We start from the raw sequence: 20,341 nt of genomic DNA, 5'->3' as shown, positions 1-20,341 counted from the left end.
CCGTCTGCCTCCAATCAATACTGGCAGCAACAACACAACAACACACATGAGTGGGATTAAGGTTCACACTCATGTTGGGGGACGACCTCATCATGATCTTTAACTCCAGGGTCAGAACAAGCTCTTGACTTTTGTCACTTGTAATCAGATACTCGCTAAGCAAGTATCTGATTACAACTAAGAAAAGTCCCTTCATTTGCTAATTATACGTAAATTGTAAATAAAAAGTAACTAGTTACTCAGTAGGGTACTTTGTGTTACTTTTAATTGTAATCATGTGCTGTATTATTGTAGTGTTCCTCAATTAGGGGAGGAAGATGCTCTATAATCTGATGTTAGAGGAGGAAGATGCTCTATAATCTGACATAATCTACCATGACAGACAGAGGCTCATGTTATTTAAGGCTGCTAATGCTAGATATTAGCCAATGCTAATCTTAGTCACAGTGTTGAGGATTAACAACACACACACGCACGCACACACACACACAGATTTTTCCCTTTTCAAGTGACCGTGAACTCGGTTGCCATAGAAACGAGGAGCCAGGTCGCCGTAGACGGCCGCCCCTGCGTTAGCGTGGCCGGCTAATCCCCAGCCGAACTGACCGACCCCTCGATGTTCGTGTCCCCAGATCGGCCGGGCCTGAGCAGCGTGGAGCGGATCGAGCGCTGCCAGGAGGAGTTCCTCCTGGCCTTCGAACATTACATCAACTACCGCAAACACAAGGTGGCGCACTTCTGGCCCAAGCTGCTGATGAAGGTGACGGACCTGCGGATGATCGGGGCGTGTCACGCCAGCCGCTTCCTGCACATGAAGCTGGAGTGTCCCAACGAGCTGTTCCCTCCGCTCTTCCTGGAGGTCTTCGAGGACTGACCAGCGTGTGCGTGTGTGTGTGTGTGTGTGTGTGAGTGTGTGTGAAAGTGTGTGTGTGTGTGAGTGTGTGTGTGGCAGCACCTGGGCACCCTGGTGGTCTCGGGTGGAACCAGCAGGAGACCCGTCACAAAGGAACTTTATAAAAGCACTACTGCGTGTCACTTCATTCCATAGTTTAGCTCTGCGGTCTAGTCTTTGGATGGAACCATTCCTCACAGTGCGGGTACATGTGAATAGCCTTTCTTTTTCTTTTTTTTTTTCCTCTCTGTCTTTGTTGTTGTTGTTTTTACTGGTTTTATTTCTCTTGTTTTTGTTGTCGTGGATATAATCTCTCACCTCGGATTTTGCTCTTGGTTATTTTGTCTTGATGATTGTACAGTTTGGTGATCTTACCGATCTTTCCATCCTTTTATGTTGAGAACTCAGTGGCTGCTCACCTCATGCACATGATAACACAGTGTTAGCAACCCGTTAGCCCCTCTGACCCCCCCCCCTCCCCCTCATCTCCACCGTACTGTGACCTGACCCGCTACTCGCAAACGCTAACCCGCTAGCCCGCGGACCCTTGCACGTTTTCTGTTTTCGGGGGGGAGGGAGTAGAACCAAACGTTCCGGGATATTTACAAAAAAAAAAACACAAATCAATGTTTCCGATTGCAAGGAAACCAAAGTTTAGTGACATCACCACACCGTTTGTGCGCCGCGGCTGTGATGCGGTGCGCGCACCGCTAACACTACGCGACGTTTACTGTTTGATTTCGTCTCGCGAAATCCCCCGAAACGAACGCGACTTTGTTGTCCGAGCAGAAGTACGCACAATCCTCGCCTTTTGTGGCAAGCAGCTACGTTTTGTTTTGTTTTTTCACGTGAATGCTAACATGGCATGCTAATGGGCTAGCGCGCCTCGTTGACTACGGTAACATTGACTGTTGTGCTGCGACAGAATATTCACGACGGTGCACAACGATGAGAAAACAATATTTTTGTCAGTTGGAAGGGAATGTTTTTTACAAAATGAGCAAAAAGGCTAATTTATATATTTTAAAATGTGGTAATTTAACCAGAGCGTCATCTGCATAAGTGATTTGAGTAGAATTCTATCAGGAAGTCTGTGATGTAAAAAAAAAAAGATTTATTGTAACTTCGACTTCACAAGCTTTTTTTTTCCAATAGAGGAGAAATCTTGACAATGAAGAAAATAAGTGAAAAACTGAAAATGATCTACATCTGAGGTGAAATTCATCAGATGATTTCCTGTTAAGAGATCCAAAGTGCAAATACAAGTTAAAAGTATCTTCACTAAAATTCACAATAAATCGATTTACAAATATTTTAATAATTTTTTTTTCCCCCTGAGCCAAAACACCCCAAATATTCTTTTTATAAATGTCTTTTAAAATGTTCTGTATTCTTTGTCATTTGTAATAATAAAATGATATATTTTTACATCTTGGTCGAAAGTTAATTTATCACATTTTGGGACATATTTTCTTTTTTTAGTTTTGCGAAGACAAAAATAAATAAAAGTATCTTTAGTAAAAAAGGAAAAATAGTCTTAAAAGGTTTTTCCTAATTTTGTTTACTTTCCTTTTTTTTCTCTAAACTTTAATCTACGCCACTTTTTAATATTGCTACTTTCTTTTTATTTTGAAAATGCACTTTTCATTTTTTGTGTTTCATGTTTATATATATATATATATATATATATATAAGCAACATGTCATCTTTATTCTCAGTATTATAACTTTACATTTATTCTGAAATACACTTATCATAATGTTATGTTTTTTATTCATTCTTAATATTTTGCCATTTATTTCCGATATTCGGATTTGGCCGTGATTTTTTTTTCCCAGACATTTTGCCATTTCTCAGTACTTTTATCTGATTGTGAACATTTTGAGTTTTCTCAAGATTTTATTAGATTTTATTTTTTTTAAATGAGCCTCTCTGTTGTGACAATTTTACTTTTTCTTCATATGAAATTTCTCTTTTTTTTTTAACAATTTCAAAATGTATTTCTCAGCATTTTAAGTATAATTTTACTACATTGTGACACATTCCAAGTTTTTATAGAATAAGTTAGAATAATTTCTTTTTCTTTCCTTGCTTGTCAGAAGAATATCTTTTTTTTCTGGGGGGGGGGCGTTTTTCACAATTTTTGACATTTTGCGTTCATACATTCGACGTGCTAATTGGAATTTTGATGAATGTGTTGTAAAACATTCCCAAAACTCCGTCTGGGTGAATATCCTGTCGCAGCGTTCACAAAGCTCTCCGGATTGGGTGATTGTGTCCACGTTTGTCGCCTTTATATTTACCAGCCGGACGATAAGAGAGGAGCCTCCGACCGCCGACAGTAAAAGGAATGCAGCAGTAGCATTTACGATTAAAAAAACGTATTTTAAGGAGAAGAGAGCGAGGGTTGATCGGTCGGGACAAAGAAAAAGCACATTAATGGCACTGATGTCAGGAAACGACAATCATAGAGTAACTGTGTGTGTGTGTGTGTGTGTGTCACATGTCGTGCCAAAACCAAGCGAATGCCCCGCCCCCTCCCCGATGCTAGCATGCCGCTCGCACGCCGTCTTCCCTCCAACTCGTGTTTCCGTTTGCCGCTTCGCTCCATCGTTCTCCAGGTTCCGTCGGGTCGACTGCTCGTTGAGGCGGTGGCATCATGGTGCTATGGTGGCTACGCTAGCTGGACGGCGCCCCCCCCGGGTTCTGACCCGCCACTGTGACCGAGACGGAGCCGTCGCCTAACCCTCCCTCCGCGTCGTTCAATGGCCGATGGTCGGTGTTTCTCGCTCTCCTCAGCTTCACACTTCTTCTCGCCGCCGCCGCTTCTCTTCTCGTCGTTCTGATTTTTGTTCACGGAAGCAATAGAGACGCTGCAGAGTTTCTGAATGAACCGGACCTCACACACTCACCTCGCAGACTGAACTGACTTTAAAATGCACAGACAATCAGAGGGAGAGATGAAGCCGGACGGAGGGAGCGAAGGAGGAGGAGGAGGAGGAGGACGGCCATGTTTACGCTCGCCCGACTTCCCGTAGAAAAAGAACCCATTAAAAAAAAACAAAAAAAACCCCAACATGGTAGCTAGCTCGTTAACCTGTTAAAGAAATGTACCTGAAACGGACAAATAAAAATGATCCATTATGCTGCTTTTCTTCAGATTGGTTTATAGTCTGCCAAGTTTTTTTTGTTTTCCCCCCAGTTGTAATTTGACATCAGCCTCTTTATCCTTCTAGGCCTGTGGAAGATTCCGTTATTTTCCGTTTCCATCAAAACGTACAAAATTCACCACAATCAATGCAGAAAACTTACAAATATCAGTATCAAGAATATCAATGCTTAAAAAAAAGAAACCTGTTAGAGGACAAACAAAAACTGTCTATAAAAGACCTCAACTCTAAAACGGTTTAAAAAAAAAAAAAAGATACACAAGCTAAAAATGGCCAAAGCAGCTGAAACAAATCACTAAGTCTGCTTAAAAGGGTGAAATGGTGCAAAAATCTTAAAACATTTGAGAAACCGATCATTGCTGTATATAAAATATAAATAAATCAGTTAAAAGTATTAAAAAAACAACCTCAAATAACTGAAACGTCTTGAATCACTGAAACTGTTCAAATACTTAAAATGAAGTCAAGTCAAACGCCTGAATTCCTAAAAGTGCTAAACCAGCTTAATAAGGTAAAATTGCTAAAACTCAATGTCGTGAGTCTTTAAGTGAAGTTAGAAATAGTCGTTCAGCATGATGGCGTGTCGTGCCACTGTCCCTTTAAGAGCCAGATGTACATCTGCTGTATTGTTATGAGGACTGATGGACTGAAAACGGCTCAGGCATAGAAAACGGCCTCATTAAATGAATGGGAATATAAAAGATTTATTTTCAGTTTATTCTGTGTCAGAAATAAACCAAAGCTCCATGGCATCATTTCCATAAAGAGATTAAAACATCAAATGTCACATCCAGCAAAAATGTGTTTAAATAGCTTCAATAGAAAATATGAATTAGAAACATCAGGTACATATTATTAGTTAAAGGAATAACATTTCATGTTCTGGGTTATTTATAAGCATATATTCAACGTTAAATAAAATAGCTGGAATTGCAAAAGACATAATTTTTTTTTATCAAAGTTACCTAAACTAAAATGTATATCTTTTTTTTTTCTTTGAGGAAAATGGAATAAAAAGATGAAAAAATAAAACAAAATGGTGTGAACTACTACTAAACTACTAAAAAGGAAACAACTAAAGTAGCCAAGATGTATAAAATTTTAATAGAAGACGGACAAAAAAAACCTTTAATTATATCTATTTTTTCAATTATAATAAAATATATATAAATTGTGCTGTTTTCTTCTTCTTCAATTCGTATGATCGTCGTGTTTTGAGGCTCCGGACACATTTTTTAATTTGGTGGAAAAGTACTTTTTAACCAAACTTGTAACTAAATGAAGTCGTGTTAGTAACCGAGTTGAATCACTGCATGACAACCAGACGAAAGTAGATGAAAGATCTAAGATCAAAGACCTCGTGGTTGACTTCAAATGCGAGTTGATAAACGTCACTTTGGTTTGTTAAAAACGTGTTCCCAGTGAAACGCCTGGTTCTGGCGAGAAAACATGGCCGCCGCCCACTGGTCCACGCTTCTCTCTCCCGCGAGTTGTTACTCCTAAAGGTTACTCAGTTTTACAAACCAATAACCATAGAAAAGCTATTTTACCATACAAAGGAAAAAGGTTGTATATTTTCAAACTGCAGTTTTTTTTTTTTTTTTTTGTTTAATTTTTTTTTGTTTGTTTTGGTTTGGGTTTTTTTTTTTTTTTTTACAGACGTCGTTAAATGGAATAGGGATATATTGTTTTTTTTGCATAGTGTCCAAAAAATAAATAAATCTTTTCTCTTGGAAAACAAACACACAAAAAAATACTGAGCGGGATGCAAAAAAAAAAAAAAAATCACATGAAAATGTAATTAGTTTAGCTTTTAGTTAAAAAAGAATGACACGATCACGAGTGACGACTCGTCCAAAACACCCGGGTTCAGTTTTCCCTCCTTGTGTGTTTCAGTGTTCAAACTCATCAACACATCAGAAATAAATAAAAACATGGGAATAAAGAGCTGAGAGAGAGAGAGAGAGAGAGAGAGAGACGGTCTGTGGCAGCAGATTCTGATCCAAAAACAAGAAATAATAATAATAATGATGATGATGATGATGATGATAATATGTTGCTGTGGTTCTTACTGCAGGACGTCCAGACGATTTATTTTGACGCTAATATCGGATGTTTGCAGCGAATGTGAATCGGCTCGTAAGAATAAAGACGGATTGAGAGAATTTCATCTGGTGCTTTTTTTTATTTATTTACAATTATGTGTTGATTAAAAAAAATTTTTTATTATTATATGCACGTTTTTTTTTTTTTATTACTCTGTGTGTGTGTGTGTGTGTGTGTGTGTGTGTGTGTGTGTGTGTGTGTGTGTGTGTGTGTGTGTGTGTGTGTGTGTGTGTGTGTGTCAAGCATAAGCATGTATAATAATGTACTTTTTAATAATAGATTTTCTAATGTGTACAACTACATCATTTCTTCATTTTACCATTGAGGGCCTGTTGATGTTTGTATTCATTGTTTATGTTTGGAGTTAATAATGAAACTAAATGAGCTCATAGAGCTGCTCTGTTATACAACTCGCACATTAGAGCTCAAGGTGCAATGACGCCACCTGCTGGACAACACACAGTACTACACACAATTGCGTTAAGTATTTGGATAAAACCTGTCAAATTGAAGTTGAGTTGAAGCTGCAATTATGCCACCTGCTGGAGAACACACACTACCGCACACTACCGCACACTACCGCACACTACCGCACACTACCGCCAGGCCCGCCTTATCCAACGGGCTAGCAGGGGCTGGAGCCCAGGGGCCTACTATTGTCAAGGGCCTATCAGAATTAAGGAAAAAAGGAAAAAGAAAAGATGATTGGTCGATTTACATGTCAATCACTTCACTTTGCTGCATGACGAACCGGATGATAGTGATGCGCTCCCACGTGTGTACCTGGAGTAGGCCCGCCCTACCTGGCCCAGAGGGCCAAATCAGATATAATCGAATTCCATATTATATTGTAATTTGTTTGTTTTAACTGTCAATCACATACAACTGACCAATTAGCTAGAATTTGTCATACATTGATGCTGTGACAAATTCTAACCAATCCAAGCGCATAGAAAGACGTAACTTATGTACGTAACGCATCTATTCACTTATAACACTTCTTGATAGCGACTCGTAGCGAGAGACAGAAATGTCGGGGAAGAAAAAGTTTGAGAGCGGTGCACAGAAAAGAAAGACGCAAAAGGAGAAGGAGCGTCGTGATAAAGAACTTATGAGCCATATGCCGAAGCTAATGGGCTTTTTTAAATCAAAAACCAGAGGTGGAACCAGCGCCGCGGACGCAGGCACCTCCACAAGCCTCGGCGAACTGGCACCCGCAGCCGCTGCAGCCAGTGACCCTGACACGGGAGGCGCAGGCCGCGCAGCTGACAGCGAGAGCGGAGAGGAGATTGTTGGCTCTCATTCCGGTGAGGAGGAGCTGCTAGAGGAGGTGCCACGGCCCTCCCCGTATAGCCAACCCCAGCCTTCAACCACTAGCTATGCAGCTGCCATTTCACCGCTACGCCCAGACGAGTCGGGGGAGGAGAGCGCGGACCAGGTAGGAGCAGAGACGGAAGGCGCCGCTGAAGCAGACACTCCTCCCGCAGCAGGAGGAGGAGTGGAAGAGGACTCGAACATTGTGGACCCCTTTCACTCAGACCCTGTTCGATGGGGGGAGCCTGCCAGTGTGGCAGAAAACGTACGTGGCTATTGGGCCAAAATGGGACCAGAACGCTGCCAGAATAAGGACGCTGATGTGTCTGCTTCAGAACGCCAGTTCAAAAGCCAGAAACGTTTTTTTTCCAAAAGCTATTTCATGCGCAAACTCATCAATGGGGAAAATGTACATAGAGAGTGGCTCTGCTATTCTCCACAAAGTGGGAATGTGTTTTGCTCGCCTGAGGTCAGGGATGCACCAAGAGAGACTTAGCCATCTTTCACTGATGTCACTTGAAAATGACATACTTCGTGACTTGGACTTTACGGACATAATTAAAGACTTCTCAACCAGAAAGTCAAGAAAAAGACCCTTTTAAGATGTATAGCTTTGCTCATATTTATTATTTCTGCCATATTTTTGAAGCATGTTTTCTGTTGTTTGCAAGAGACAGTCTGTTTTAGTTGAGTTGTAGTTGTTGTTTTTTTTAATTAAAGATTGAGATTTTGATACACATTGCAAGATGTCATTTAACATTTATTTTTGACACATGTAGGAGTTGCAGGGTTGGGTTTTTTTATGCGATTCGGGGTTAGGGTTTGCGCTCAGGGGGGGGGGCCTACAATTCTGTTCAAGCCCCGGGGCCTATGGGTACATTAAGGCGGGCCTGACTACCGCACACTACCACACACTACCACACAGTAACACACAGTAACACGCACACTACCGCACACACTACCGCACACACTACCACACAGTAACACACAGTAACACGCACACTACCACACACTAACACACACACTAACACACACTATCACACACACCAACACACACAAACACCACACACACACACCAACACACACATTACCACACACAAACACTGCCAGACACACACACACATTACCACACACACTACCACACACTACCAGACACACATTACAACACACACATTACCACACACACACACTACCATCCACATATTACAACACACACACACTACCACACACACATTACAACACACACATTACCACACACTACCAGACACACTCACACTACCACACACACATTACAACACACACGTTACCACACACTACCAGACACACTCACACTACCACACACACATTACCACACACACACACTACCATCCACATATTACAACACACACACACTACCACACACACATTACAACACACACATTACCACACACTACCAGACACACTCACACTACCACACACACATTACAACACACACGTTACCACACACTACCAGACACACTCACACTACCACACACATATTACAACACACACGTTACCACACACACTACCAGACACACACACATTACCACACACACCAACGCACAACTACCACACACATTACAACACACACGTTACCACACACACCAACACACACACTACCACACACATTACAACACACACATTACCACACACACACACTACCATCCACATATTACAACACACACACACTACCACACACACATTACAACACACACATTACCACACACTACCAGACACACTCACACTACCACACACATATTACAACACACACGTTACCACACACACTACCAGACACACACACATTACCACACACACCAACGCACAACTACCACACACATTACAACACACACGTTACCACACACACCAACACACACACTACCACACACATTACAACACACACATTACCACACACACCAACACACACACTACCACACACATTACAACACACACATTACCACACACACCAACACACACACTACCACACACGTTACCACACACACCAACACACAAAAATGACCAAACACAATGTAACAAGTTGGTGTATCAGTGGTATTTGATGGTATTTGGTGGTATTTGGTGGTATTTTGTGGTATTTGGTGGTATTTGATGGTATTTGATGGTATTTGATGGTATTTGGTGGTATTTGGTGGTATTTGGTGGTATTTGATGGTATTTGGTGGTATTTGGTGGTATTTGATGGTATTTGGTGGTATTTTGTGGTATTTGGTGGTATTTGGTGGTATTTGATGGTATTTGGTGGTATTTGATGGTATTTGGTGGTATTTGAAAGCCTCAGTTTAAAGTTGTTATTGTCGCAGACAAACGGTTTTTATTCGCTCTAATTCTGATTCAGTTTTGACGTATTACTCCTCGGATTTTTAGATGTTTTATGTCACGTATATGTGTACAAAGTGGGTTATTGTTGTTGATTGTTTTTACTTGCTGCAACACAAATGACCCTGCGGGACACAAATGAACCTGAACTCCATCGACTGATAGATACAGATGAATGCTAATGCTATTGCTACTGCAGGTGAACGTCTCAGGCCTCGTTACCATGACAACTTCCCAAGTGACAGTCGTTCCAGAAAACTTTTGCGTTTACACACACGGCGACGGCAGACACTGAAAACAACGTAGTTCGCTTGCCTAACCACGAGGTGGCGCTATTTTTTTGTTTTTGTTTGTTTTTTGAATGAAACCACCAACAAGCCGCAGATGGAACAGATGAAAGAAAAGGACACTTCCGGAGCATTTATAAAATTTATTTATATAGATATATTCATCTAAACAGTCAAGTGTATGATAGTTTGTATATATTTATATAGAAATCTAGGCAATCCTTTCACGAGAGGAGAGAGAACCACATGTCAGCGACACAACGACAGAAGCTCTGGATATCACACGTCCACTCATCTCACTCAAATACAATCACGTCAGAGACTTTACAATCGTTTCCTCTTTACAGCTCCGCTCTGGACACTTTGCTTCTTTATTAGAAAAAAAAAAAAAGAAAAAAGACGTTTGGGAGCAGGTTTGGACCTGCTGGTGACAAAGTCGTCCTTTGATTTCTTCTTCTTCTAAGTCTTGACGGGAGCAGAAGCAGACGACCTGGTACATTTTAGATTTTTTGTTTTGTTTTTCCCACAGAAGAAATAAGAAAAGAATAAGCCCCGCCCACTGACAGAAACACAGTAAAAAGCACAAAACACGAGACGACGTCTTCTTCCTACGACGGTTGGACTAAAAGGTCGGCGGTTTCTGAAAGCGGGGGACTCGTAGCAGCTTTGTTTTCTTCATTCATTCATTCATTCATCAAGTTGTCGTCTGCTTGTCGAGATTTGAAAGAGTCCTTTCAGACCCACGACCACCTTTTTTTTCCTTAAAATCGCAGCACCGAGTGAAATCCATTTGTGTCATTGAGGGGAAAGAAAAAGAAAAAAGAAACTAAACTAAATATACAAAGTGTGTCCGACTGTCCGCTGCACAGTTTCAACCAGTAAGCAGTCACATATTGCACCATGAATGCAAAAAAAAACAACAACAAAAAAAAACAACCTATGGAGAAAAAGTGCTTCTAACGTTTTTGTACAGCGGCTACGCACAAACACACACTAACGCGGGGCGGGGTGGGGCGCCCCCGCCAGGACAGTACTGGAACATGTTTTTGCTGGACCCGCGGTCCGGCGCCGTCATCCGGGAGCTTCAGGAATGCACCTTGAAGGCGAGCAGCTCCTCCGAGTGCACGTTGTTGAGCGAGCGCAGGTCGGGCAGCTTCAGCAGCAGCTTGGTGAAGACGGCCGACTCGTTGGGGTGGTTCTTGGTGACGAGGCTGCGCAGGGCGCGGATCAGCGTCTCCTGCAGCGCCTCCACCGAGTTCACGTTCTCGATGCCCGAGCGATCTGCGGGAGGGGAGAGGAGGGGGGAGGGGGAGGGGTCAGCACGGCGGCCTACATCTCAGGAACACATGTAAGGCGCCATATATGGTCACTTCCCTCTCACGCCAACTCATTGCTTTTTTTGAAGCTGAATTAAGTTGGTGCATCACAAGTATTGAAAAATTGACTTTTCTATTCTATTAACATTTGAAGGATAAAGAGAGTGAATCTTTCTATTAAATCGACTTTTTGACCTGAACTGGACAGAAACATGCGAGAGGTCGAGGTGGCGGCGGCGGCGAGCCCACCTGCAGACACCAGCACCACGGCGGTGAACAGGCTCATCTCCTCCTCGCTCAGGCCCAGACCCGCCAGCTTCTGGCTGAAGTCCAGCATGGAGCCCAGCAGGTCGCCGGCCCCCATGGCCCGCAGGCTGTCCACGCTGTACTTGGCCCCGCCCAGGAAGGTGACGCAGCGCTCCGACACGTCGAACAGCGAGGCGAAGCGCACCACCAGCACCTGTGTGTGGGGGGGGGGGGGGGGCGGCGAGGGAAAGTGTTGGCGGCGGTTCTACGGAGTCCTAGGAGGTTCTGTGGGGTTCCGCGAGGTTCTACTCACCTCAAAGGTGCCGGCCTTCAGCAGGCTGACCTGGTCGTGCTGCGACAGGTCCCTGAAGCCGGGGATCTTCTTGGCGAACTCCACCACCTCCCTGACGGCGGGCGTGAAGCTGTGGGAGAACTCCTCCCACACCTGGTGGCCGGACTTGTGGGGGTCCACGTGGGGCGACGTGTTCATGGGACACACCTGAGGACGAGACGGCGGGTCAGACTCGTTCGCTCGCCGGGGTTCACGGCTCTGGCGAGGCGGGGACGCGTCTTACCAGGTGCATGCGGTTGCCCCCTCGCCACAGCGGCGCCCCGTACCCCCCGACGGCGGGGCCCCCGGCGGGCGGGGCCCCGAAGGCGCCGTGCTGGTAGGCGGGGCAGTGGCTGGGGGCGCTGCCCCGGGACAGTCTGAAGGGGCAGCGGGTCGGGCCGCCGGGCTCCGGGTCCCGGGGGCCTGCCTCGGGGGCCGGGGCGCGCGTCGCCGCGGTGACCAGGTTGTTGCGGCGGTTCCAGGCGTCCTGCTGCTGGCCGCTGCTGGACGGGGGGTCCCGGGCAGGAGGGGCGCTCTGCTCCTGGTTGTACATGAAGGTCTCCTGGTGGGCCCTGGTCACCGAGCCAATCACCTCCTCCGAGCCGCTGTCCGACGCCGAGCCGGGGCTGGTGTCCATGGAGACGGCCGGCTCGGGCTCCGGGTCCGAGCGGCCGGAGAGGCTAGGCGAGGTGGACGGGGAGCGGGAGGGGGCGCCGACGTGCTCGGCGGGGGGCGGGGGGGCGGCGGCGGCCGGCGGCGCCTGGCTGTTGTTCATCATGTTGTTCATGGCGCTCTGCATCTCCAGCAGCATGCGCTGCTTCTCGCGCTTCGGGATCCGACCGAAACGCACCGCTGGAGAAACAAGACAAGGGTCACCACTGCGTCGGCCATCTTGACACACCGAGAAGGAATGAATCAGTCAATGTAGAGACAGAGGAGGACCCTGGAGCTTCCAGGACCGGTCCAGGTCAATGTTTCAGGACCTTTTAGGACCGGTCCAGGTCAATGTTTCAGGACCTTTTAGGACCGGTCCAGGTCAATGTTTCAGGACCTTTTAGGACCGGTCCAGGTCAATGTTTCAGGACCTTTTAGGACCGGTCCAGGTCAATGTTTCAGGACCTTTCAGGACCGGTCCAGGTCAATGTTTCAGGACCTTTCAGGACCGGTCCAGGTCAATGTTTCAGGACCTTTTAGGACCGGTCCAGGTCAATGTTTCAGGACCTTTTAGGACCGGTTCAGGTCAATGTTTCAGGACCTTTCAAGGCTCCTGATTCTGGACTACACCGGATCTCTCCAGATCAACTCCATAACAGTGTTTTCATGAGATCAACATCAGTATTTCAGAGCAGTTTGATTGTGGGTCTTTTTTTGAGGACGTTTCATTCTTTAACATCTCAGTCTGGTGGGCTGATGACAAGCTAACCGAGCTAGCTGGATAACGTAGCGCTAAATAACCGATTATCACCACTGGAGGCTTCTGGAAGCTTTGAGAGCTATTGAAGAAAAGAAATGGTAACTTTAGTGGGCTTATTCGGCTCACATCCATCATATTAAATAAAGCCGGTGCCATTGTAGAAGACATGGCACCACCTGGTGGCGCGAGCCGGTATTACATGATGTTAGTCAAGCATGCTAATGTCTGTAGAACAGTTTTGAGGTTTAACAATAACCTTTACCAATCTTGATGTTCTTTAACGGAGCAGACACTTACAGTCCCGGGACATGCCCACCAGGAGGCATTTCTTGAAGCGGCACTGCTGGCAGCGGTTCCTGTTGATCCTCATGATGGGACAGTTGTCGTTCTTAAGGCACTTCTTGTACTGGATGTTCTGCTGGATGCTCCTCCTGAAGAAACCCTGCGCGTCCACACGGACAAACAGACTTGAGACAAAGGTCCTCCTGGAGCTCAACATGGCGACCCCCCCGGACGCCGGGGGTTTCGAGGGAAATGCGGCTCAGTGACGTTCAGCATAGGTTACAAACTAAAGCAGACCGTCCGCGGGCCAGAACCCACCAGAAAGGTTTTAGAGCAGCGGTGTCAAACGTCAGGCTCAAGACGCTCCAGTCCGCCCCGGAAACAACCCAGCAAAGTGTTTTCACTGTACTTTACACCGGCAAGTATGACTGGAGTATCTTCATACCAGAACTGCAGTACGAATCGTTTTGGTTTTCTAAACTTAACACTCTGTGCCACAATGAAGGAAAACTTTTTTTAAATAGTTTAAATTCAAAGATTATCATCCCTCTAGTTCACCATGAAAAGAGAAGAGACGGTGTGGAGCCGCTGAACTGAAACGTTTGACACCCCTGATTAAGAGTTTTAACTCGTTCAGCCAGAAAACGTCAAATTCAACTATTTTGAGGATTTTTTTTTTTTTTATGACGTACCAGTCATAGCTCTGTGTGTGTGTGTGTGTGTGTGTGTGTGTGTGTGTGTGTGTGTGTGTGTGTGTGTGTGTGTGTGTGTGTGTGTGTGTGTGTGTGTGTGTGTGTGTGTGTGTGTGTGTGTGTGTGTGTTTACCCACAGTAAATTAGGCCACGTATCAAGAAGTATGAGGGGCAGATATATAAATATGAACCAGTTTCTTCCCTCAGTTGGAGACGCACAGATGGCTACAGTGACCCACTTTTACTCTGTGTGTGTGTGTGTGTGTGCGTGCGTGCGTGCGTGCGTGCGTGTGTGTGTGTGTGGTGTCCTCACCTTGCAGCCCTCGCAGGCGTGCACTCCGTAGTGGAAGCCGGACGCCACATCGCCACACACTTTACACAGCAGCACCAGGCCGTTGATTTCTGAGCGAAGCAGAAATAAAATATTCATTTAGTGGATCGTGGACCACTTTGTACCACCAGGTGGCGTCGTGAGTCGCTCATCGCCACAAGATGCGAACAGTAAGAAATGACAGACACAAGCTGGGACTCAAGCAGGTTAAAGCTCCCGCTGTCATGTGATTTTAATTTGACTTTTTGTTTTTCTTTCAAACTACACATTTCAATCCTTTTCAAACATGAACGTCAAACTATCTGGAGACGGGATCCAATATAAAACGGATCAAATCTACCAAAATATTTGAATTCTTACATTTTTTTTCCCCCCAATAAATGGAGATAACGGGTATATTTTTGTTGTGTCTTACTTGTGATGCCAGACTTGGCGGTGGACGAGGAGCGCCCGCCCTTCTGCGTCCCCGGAAGGTTCTGGTTTCGGCCCAGCGAGGGGCCCTGGCTGGGGGCGGGGCCAAAATTGGGGGAGGGGCCGCGGGGCGGCGAGGTGGACTGATAGCTGCCGTTGGACGAGTCGCTGTGGCACGACTCGGGACTGGAGGACGAGCTGGACGAGCTGATGTAGGCTATTACGCCACCTGGAGGCCAGAGGGGGGGGGGGGGGGGGGGGCAAACAGGTTAGAATAACCTCATCGTCTTATTTTGAGTTTGTTTTCATAAAAAGGAAAGTTTAAAATCTTTCTGTCGATCTGGTTGTTTTTGTCCTCATCCACCCTTTTCTTGTTTCTATCCATCATTTTGTGTTTTCCTTTTTCTTTCTGTGATTTTTTCCACCTTTATCTTGTTTTTCCACACATTCTTCCTGCTTTTCTCCACCTTTTTTTTAAATTTTCATCCAGTTTTTTCCCCATCACTAACTGTACCTTTGTTCATGTGGAGCAGTTTAGCAGTAGAAATCAAGCTTATTTGCCTTTTCACCAGACACAGTTGCTGAAAACTAAACAAAATCATACTTTTATCACATTGCCAGGTTTTGCACTGCTGCAAAAACCCTCAAAAGTTGTTTTTTTTATGTTTTAATGGAAATGAACTAATTCACTGTTTCAGATTTTAAATGTGTCTGATTGAACCAGATTGAAATCCTCCATTTCTAACTGATGTTCTCAGTGACACCCAGTTGTCAGTAGGTGGCGCTGGTGGCAGGGAGTCTGACAGGGATTTGGCTCCCTGCATAACCCCCCCCCCCATGGAATGCATGTCACCATAACCAACCAGCTCATCTGGAGGAGGACAAATCAGAGCGGGGCGGCAGCTCTGAGCCAATCAGAGGCCAGCAGGCGTGGTGATGTCACAAAGCCGACCTGATTTCTGCCCTTCAGATTAAGTAACAATATTACATAATGAGAGATCCTGCAGGGTGTGGGGGGGTGATAGTGTGTACACACACACACACACACACACACACACACACACACACACACACACACACACACACAAGATTAAATCCCATTCACATTCCAGAGTTTGTTTTAAACATTTTTAAAGGCACCTTTAGATAAAAACAAGCAGCTGCATTTCATAATAAAAGGTTCAAATATATATCAATAGCACCAATTTATAGTTTTAATGACTGAATCGCTCATAAAAAACAACACATGCACGTTCCCTTTATCAACACTTCCTGTGCTCAGTAAGATCATTGTGTTCTTTTAATGTTACAGCTCAGAAAAGATCAAGAAAATAATACATTTCCAGTCACCTTTGAAGAGTTGTGTGGAAATGTGTGAAACGTTTGAAGCACCAAACCAAGGTGATAAATCATCTTTTAATTTATTTTACTGATAAACAACAGATTGTATGGATTCAGCTGTGATGCTGTGGGATGGAAATGCAGACATAATTTATAACAGTGACTAAATTGGTGTTGAATTAAAAGTGCTTTTAATGCAGCTTATGCAGTGAATTGATGATTAATCATTCACATGTTGAAGTGTGACAGTTTATGGCGGACGGGCCTTTCTTTCTCCCGAGACTTTCAGACACAACCCTGAACTCCATCCCTGTGTGGATGATTATTTTAAACTTGAGGGTTTACATTACAGTGAAATAATAAGAATTGCAGTAAAAGATAAACTGATCACTGACCTCTAAATATTTAAAATTAGACCCTCGTCAATCGTGTGTTGGACATAATCCTGGGGGAGTTAATCTGACCAAGATGAGTTTCTAGACCAGGTCTTCAATAGAGAGTTAGATGATAGGAAGGAAGGACTGCCTCTGAAAGTGATCTTACATTATGGGAGATTAAATAAAAATAAATAAATAAATAAATAAGGAACTCTTAAATCACCTATTTTTACATACAGATAAATATATAGGGGTAGAATAAATACAAGTTTAATTTTAAGAGGATTCAAAATGTGTTATGAAATAAAGAGTTGATTATGTAATTAAGATAGAACACTGTGAACGTTCTGCTCCGTTTCGTTCAGGACTTTGAAACTTTTTGTAATTTGAAACTTTTTGTTCTGTAATATATACATTTTTTTTAAATGTGTTTTACAATGGATGAAATAAATAAAAAAGCACAATTTAATATCATTCTAGCAGAGTGTAGTCACACGTCCCTTCCTCTCGAGCGCCCTCACGTGGCGCCAGCGCGCGCTTTCCTTGAGGAATAATAGAAAAAGTGGGTCATCGCGCGCCGCCTCACGTGTACAGGCGGCGGGACCACACGCCAGCAGCCGGGGGGGGATTATGCAATGTCTACGTCACGGCGCCGCTCGGCCAATCAGAGCGGACGCACGCGCGGCGTAAACACAGTCGCACATGGCTAGGCGGAGGGGTCCATGTGAGCAGGACCGCAGTGCCGCCGCTTCGAGGAGCGACGCAACAACAGCCCCGCCTGCCGCGAGCCTGCTTTTACCGTCCGCACGGAAACGCGCCCGGAGAAATGACGTTAAAACACCATTTCATCACGATATTGTTTCACACAAATAACAGCAACATCCAGCACGAACCTCAACCCCCCCCCCCCCCCCCCACCCCTCCGGAGATAAACGCGTCGCCGCGGTGAAACTCACCAGCTTTAGCCGCCTCCATGGTGCTCCTGCCGGGGGAAGCTGGTCCTCCGCTGCTACCTCGCTGCTGGAGCCGTTTTTAATGTCTAACGCTGTTCAGCAACCGGGAAGTCGCTGATTGAGCCCCGTTCAGAAACTACAACATGGAGCACGGAGAGAGTGAGAGAGAGGAAGGGGGGGGGGGGAGAACCGTGGTGCGCACCGGCTGAACTCGGGGGAAACAGCGGCGGGGCTTCAGGCGGGTCTTCCTCCGGTGAAGAGGCTGGCAGAGAGAGAAGGAGCACGGGGGGAAATAAGCCGCTGTCACCGGGATCCGGGTTCTATTCAGAGCCGCAGAGAGACAGAGAGAGAGGAGCCACACGGCCGCCGAGCTGAGGAGGACTGCTGCCGGAGAGGAGCGACTCCAGGTCCGTGTGAGAGACCATGTGACCCCGATCAGAGCTCCTCCCTGCAGCCCGCAGCGTCAGTAACCCACTGACATACTTTCACTGCAGGAGTAGACAGAGACAGGGTCCCTGTCCTGGACAGACGGAGACAGAGACCCTGTCCTGGACCACAGGCGGCGGCTTCGGGGTGCTGCGGCTCCCCCTAGGACCCCCTGAGCACCCCCAAGAAATGTGATCTATTTTTTCAGTGGTTTATTTAAAACAATAAAAATATCAATGTGTTAAGATTATAATTTGTTTCCTAGTCAATTAATAAATACAGTATTTATTTCTATTTTGTTAAACTAAAAAGCCATGTGATGTGATTCAGCCAATCACTGCAGCGCATGCATTAACCTTTGAACTTTACAACTTCCTGTTAGTACGAGTGCATTTTCACCGGTTACTGTGTAACTTAGTAATAGTAATGAAACATGGAGCGCTTTTTGCAAACAAAATAGGGAAACAAATCATTGAGGCCTTTGCTCTGAATAACAACAACCGTCGTATAGTTGAGGCTCCATCAGTGACATTCTTAGTTTACATTCAGTGGTGTGTTTTAAGTGGCAGCCCACATGTAAAGAACCTATATAAACATATATGTTTTAATATAGGTTTTGATATAGGTTTTTAATAGATGTGACATATATAAAATTGGCCGTTTTCCTATATTGTATGGACATAAATGCACATATATGTACACATATACGTGCATACAGGCATATGTATACGTACATGCACGTATTATATACACCTATATGTTCTTCTTGTATAATTGTTTTTTAGTTAGTTCTTAGTCATTGCCTTGATGATGTATGACAGTTGCCAAAGTGAGATATGGGCTATATATATGTGGAAATAAAGAAGCAGTACAGGAGACCTATATGGCCTGTATGTTCACATATATGCACCTCAATTTTGCCTATATGTGGCATATATGCAGCATATATGTGCATATAAACTGCTCGTACGTTTCATATATGCGCATATATCCTCGTATAGGTTCTTTCCATGTGGGAGGCTTGTAAACCTTTCATCACTTTGGATAAATACTTTTACTTTATTTGCACGACTGTTAAGTGGGCAGCGCACACGTAACAGTAGAAAATAAACTCGAGATCCCTAAATTCCTGAGAACCGTCACTAAAAGCTCAAGCTCTGGCGCCGCCACTGTCCTGGACAGACAAAGAGACAGAGTCTGTCCTGGATTGTCCCTGTGCCCAAACCCCAGATAAAATCAGCTCTCCTGTCACAAACACAAGCGGGATTAGAAAAGTCACTCCCGTTGTCCCAGACCCAAAACCAGACCCCTCCCCCAAACCCCCCCCCCCAACACTCAAGATCCCAGAGTGGTATCGATAGATAGATAGATAGATAGATAGATAGATAGATAGATAGATAGATAGATAGATAGATAGATAATTACTTTATTCATCCCCGAAGGGAAATTGTCTTGTTGCAGCAATCTGGTACATACAAATATTATAAAATACAATAGAATAGAAATAAATGTAAAAAATTTAAATGTAAAAATATCTGGGTATAAGACATAAAGTAAAACACAGAACGGAACATGGGCACTTAGAAATAAGCACGAGATAAAAGCAAGATAAATAAATAGTAAGGTGCAGTGGCCGAGCCATTAGAAGTAGGCATTATATAATAATAATAACAATAATACAGATAATAACAATGTGCAATAGTGTATAATACTCGTGTATAGTACTACTAATAATGGTAGCAATAATATAACAATAACTATAACTATATATATATATATGCCAGTATTAATAATAACAATACAAATAATACCGTCTACACCGGCGGTACATTGTGATAGAAAGATGACGTTTGAAATACAGTTTACTGTGTTTACTAAAACATCACTGAAAGACTTTTCAGTGACTTTTCAGAATAAAAAACTTTTTTATTTTACCAGGCGATGGTAAAAGTTCCACTCCAGCCAGAAGACCTGCAGCGTATTTCAGTCCAATCAATCGCTGCATAATTTGTCTTTCTGGACCGATTTTCTGCAGCAGTGAGTGAGAAGGCAGAGGAGGACGAACACAGCCTGGTTTCACAGTCACAGACGGACTGTTAC

At 44.4% G+C, this 20,341-nt stretch overlaps 2 protein-coding genes across 7 annotated transcripts in view; one reads left to right on the top strand and one right to left on the bottom strand.

Moving 5' to 3' along the window:
• Positions 1-2,322, top strand: part of thrb (thyroid hormone receptor beta) — a 96,591-nt gene extending 94,269 nt beyond the window's left edge. For all 6 annotated transcript variants that reach the window (XM_080515698.1, XM_080515701.1, XM_080515697.1 and 3 more), the window contains one exon: positions 633-2,322. In XM_080515698.1, the coding sequence (XP_080371824.1) occupies positions 633-874 (242 nt within the window). In that variant the 3' untranslated portion in view covers positions 875-2,322. The remainder of the gene's footprint in view (positions 1-632) is intronic.
• Positions 2,323-10,249: 7,927 nt separating this feature from the next.
• Positions 10,250-18,180, bottom strand: nr1d2b (nuclear receptor subfamily 1, group D, member 2b). Its single transcript, XM_080515696.1, has 8 exons — positions 17,819-18,180; positions 15,149-15,373; positions 14,716-14,804; positions 13,726-13,870; positions 12,259-12,866; positions 11,997-12,182; positions 11,687-11,897; positions 10,250-11,402 (listed from the first exon to the last, which is right to left on the bottom strand). The coding sequence occupies exons 1-8, from the start codon at positions 17,835-17,837 to the stop codon at positions 11,206-11,208; spliced, it is 1,680 nt and encodes a 559-aa protein (XP_080371822.1). The 5' UTR covers positions 17,838-18,180; the 3' UTR covers positions 10,250-11,205.
• Between the last annotated feature and the right edge of the window lie 2,161 nt (positions 18,181-20,341).

Source organism: Blennius ocellaris, assembly GCF_963422515.1.
Source record: "Blennius ocellaris genome assembly, chromosome: 20".
NCBI lineage: Eukaryota > Metazoa > Chordata > Actinopteri > Blenniiformes > Blenniidae > Blennius > Blennius ocellaris.
The sequence above is the reverse complement of the archived record's forward strand: the minus strand, read 5'-3'. Positions and strand labels throughout refer to the sequence as shown.

Bases quoted from the DNA above. Each gene is read 5' to 3' on its own strand.
- nr1d2b (XM_080515696.1), bottom strand. The intron at 14,805-15,148 runs GTAAGACACAAC...TGCTTCGCTCAG, and splicing joins CGCCAAGTCTGGCATCACAA to AAATCAACGGCCTGGTGCTG. The intron at 11,403-11,686 runs GTGGGCTCGCCG...CCCCTCCCGCAG, and splicing joins CGTGGTGCTGGTGTCTGCAG to ATCGCTCGGGCATCGAGAAC.